Consider the following 3,890-nt stretch of genomic DNA (forward strand, 5'->3'; position numbering starts at 1 on the left):
ACCTCCGAGTGGAAGAGGGGTATAAAATGAGGTAAAAATAATCAAGATACTCCTCACTGAGGGCTGCCATTGTGACTTGCCAACTGCCTCCTCCCACATCCTAGCCTTCCCTGCAGTTCTACTTGTCTTCTTCTCTGCCTGGATCTTTTCTTTCCTTTTGGGGAAGCAAAAGGTGCTCTTGACTAAAGTCAGTAACAAAGAGAACCACAACAGCACCCCTACCCTGCAGTGATCACCAGACTTTCTTGTTGGAGATCCTTCCATCAGCATCACGATGTATCATTTCATCCAATGATGAAAGTGCCATGCATGCTCTCCCAGACTGCCTCTGGTCTGGTAGATCGATGCATTTCTATTGCATTTTTTTCTTTTAGAAATCAAGAGCCATGGTGAGAGGCAATGTAACCAGAACCTCAGAATTCTTCCTCCTGGGACTGTCAGGGATGCCTGAACATCAACCTGTCCTCTTCAGCTTGTTTCTGTTCATGTACCTGGTCACCATGGTGGGGAACATGCTCATCATCCTGGCCATCAGCTCTTCTACCACCCTCCACAGTCCCATGTACTTCTTCATAGCCAGTCTGTCATGTGTTGACATCTGCTTTACCTCCGTCACTATACCAAAGATGCTGATAAACATCCAAACCCACCGCCAGTCTATCTCCTATGTCGGGTGCCTCACTCAGATGTATTTTCTAATTTTGTTTCTAGAACTAGACAATGTGCTATTGGCAGTCATGGCATATGACAGATTTGTAGCCATATGTCAACCTCTGCGCTACACCACAATCATGAGCCCCCAGTTCTGTATCACTTTGGTGTCTGTGGCTCTGCTTGTCACAAACATCTATCCCTTGGTCCACACCCTCCTCATGGATACATTGTCCTTCTGCGCACATGTCAGAATACACCATATTTTCTGTGAGCTCTATGCATTGTTGAAGCTTTCCTGCTCAGACATCCACACCAATGAGCTGGTTGTTTATACCTTAGGGAGTGTTCTTTTTGTCATCCCCTTCTTCTTTATTTCTCTGTCATATATGCACATTTTCTCAGCCATCCTAAGACTGCATTCTTCACAGAGCAAGCTGAAGGCCTTTTCAACATGCAGTTCCCACCTCGCAGTGGTGTCCCTGTTCTATGGGGCCCTCTTTGGGGTCTATCTGCGCCCTTCCTCCTCCTACACCATTGAGGATTCCGTGGCCACGGTGTTATATGCAGTGGTGGCTCCTATGCTCAATCCCTTCATTTACAGCCTAAGGAATAAGGACATGAAAGGGGCCCTAAGAAGTCTCCTCGGCTGGGGACAGCTCTCCTCTTGAGAACAGCAACTTCCGCCTCCCAGCACACATGCCTTCTCCCCGCTTCATGTGGGCAGGGACTGTCCACAAGGCCCATGGGGCAGGCGTTCAGCCCGGCCCTGCCTCTCTGCTGTCGTCACCTTCTTCCACTTGGTCAACCAACACGCCCTGAGTGACTCTCGTGGGCCAGTCCCTGGGGAAGCAGCTTGTTTGCGTGGGGACCCGGTTTCCAACTCGTCCTCTCTGTCCTTCCCCAGCCCCTGCAGCCCCTGCCTGCCCCGTGGGTTTTGATGGGCAACTGTCGACGCCACATAGCCCTGTGGGGGAGATGCTGCTGTTGCCTCTGTGTCCTGGGTGAGCCAGCAAACGGAGGCCTGCGGAACCAAAGCATCCTCACCTGTGAGTGTAGGAGACTGACTGTTCAGATGGAGCTGAGGAGGCTCCTTGCATTTCTCCAGAGAACGAGGTTGTGGGGGCGTGGGGGGCTCCTGTCACCGGGAAGGAGTGGGTGTACGGGTTTTGCCCAGGGTACCACCAACAGGCCCGTGAGGACAGTGCAAAAAATCCAAGGTGCCCCTTGACTGCTGCTGGGGGGCCCACGCCGTGCCCTCGCTCTGTCCCGCCAGGCACTTACTCTCCCACTGCACAGAGCTCATTGCCAGGCACAGTGAGGAGCACAAGGTCACCGCCGTTTGGAGATGTGTGGAGCACAAGAACGGGCAGCGCTCCTGAGTGTCTTTCCAGCGATGGTCATGACCATGGCCTGTCCCACATATTCTGTTACACCATGGCCTCGACAGCTTCCCAGTGAGCGGTGGGCTCCGTGCCCCTCCCTGGGAGTCTGGGAGCTGGTTCCTCTGGAGGAGTATGGCAGCAGTGATGCCCTGTGTTGTCCGGGGCTCACCCTGCTCCCAGAGGAGCTTCCAGATGGCTGTGTGGAATACTAGCGCGGAGGCCAGTGTGCTGTGAGGACGGCAAGCTGAGTGGAGAGGCCACATGGAGGTGTTCTGGTCCACAGGGCCCAGCCTAGCTGCTGCCCTGGGCAGACCATACATGTGTGGGTGAAAGAGACTGCACATGTGTGGGTGAATGAGATGCACGCACGCAGGTGAATGAGGTGCACACGTGTAGGTGAATGAGGTGCACACGTGTGGGTGAATGAGACCACCCACACATGGGTGAATAAGAATACACATGCAGGGTGAAAGCGACTGCACATGTGTGCGTGAATGAGTGAATGAGACCACACACACATGAGTGAATGAAACTGCATACACATGGGTGAAGAAGATTGCATACATTTGAATGAGATGCACACATGCAGGTGAAAGAGACTGCACATGTGAGTGAATGAGATTGCACACATGTGGGTAAGTGAGACTGCACACGCGCAAATGAATGAGACTGCATGTGTGGGTGAATGAGAGCCCTTAGAGGATGCCGATCCTGACCTGCTTGCATCTTCTCCAGCTGAGGCACGGACCTCACAGGGCAGAGACGCTGCATCCCTACCATGCTCTGCATCAATTTCTGACCCCCTGAATCAGTGTGCATACTGAAATATTTGTCTGATTAAGAACCAAGGTTGCAACAAGTACAGATATATTTATAAAAGAGAGACTGCAGATCAAATGTTTAAGCTTCAAAACAATTTTGAATGTACACAAAATGGGCAATTTTGTAGGAATATATTGATTTCCAAGATTGACTTAAGGCAAGGAAAGGGTACTCTTTTCCATCAAGGGCCATTTGGATACTTGTAACATCATTTGTGGTCCATACAAAATTATCAACTTAAAAACTATTTTGCTATGGATTTATGGAATTTCCAGTCCTGACTGCAGTTGCTTGGTCGGGAGATACCTAATGATTTCTAGAGCTTAATACCACCCAGAGGACAGATGTTCCCCACCCATGACTTGAGGAGAGAAAAAAAATTTGTTTACACTACAACTGAGTGAAAATGTAGAAGGTGTCCCAAGATTCAATACAAAGAGAAAGAGAAATCAAGCCCAGATGATCGCAAAACTTTAAGGGATAAATTCCTATGTCACAAAAATGTTAAAAAGGTTTAGGAAAAGTTGACAGTGTACCAATTTATTCTTCAAAATCAGTGTGACTGACACCACCCTGGAAAAGAATTGTATACACGGGTGCAGACATATATATATATATATATATATATATATAGAGAGAGAGAGAGAGAGAGAGAGAGAAAGACACAAATCACTTATCCAAGTCAGAATAACACACTGACTCACCATTTACTCTGCCTTTCTTCTTAGCAGTTATCATTAGCTTAAATGATAACATTTGTTTTTTGTTTTCGTTTTTGTTTTTGTTTTTTGGTTTTTTTTGACAGGCAGAGTTAGACAGTGAGAGAGAGAGAGAGAGAGAAAGGTCTTCCTTCCGTTGGTTCATGCCCTAAATGGCTGCTACGGCCAGTGCGCTGCACCAATCTGAAGCCAGGAGCCAGGTGCTTCCTCCTGGTCTCCCATGCGGGTGCAGGGCCCAAGCACTTGGGCCATCCTCCACTGCCTTCCTGGGCCACAGCAGAGAGCTGGACTGGAAGAGGAGCAACAGGGACAG

At 49.3% G+C, this 3,890-nt stretch overlaps 1 protein-coding gene across 1 annotated transcript; it reads left to right on the plus strand.

Moving 5' to 3' along the window:
- The first annotated feature begins 386 nt into the window (after nucleotides 1-386).
- Nucleotides 387-1,322, plus strand: LOC138847574 (olfactory receptor 1D2-like). Its single transcript, XM_070066708.2, has one exon. The coding sequence runs from the start codon at nucleotides 387-389 to the stop codon at nucleotides 1,320-1,322; it is 936 nt and encodes a 311-aa protein (XP_069922809.1).
- The last annotated feature ends 2,568 nt before the right edge of the window (nucleotides 1,323-3,890 follow it).

Source organism: Oryctolagus cuniculus, chromosome X, assembly GCF_051225735.1.
Source record: "Oryctolagus cuniculus isolate XC-2025 breed Fujian yellow rabbit chromosome X, ASM5122573v1, whole genome shotgun sequence".
Lineage (NCBI taxonomy): Eukaryota > Metazoa > Chordata > Mammalia > Lagomorpha > Leporidae > Oryctolagus > Oryctolagus cuniculus.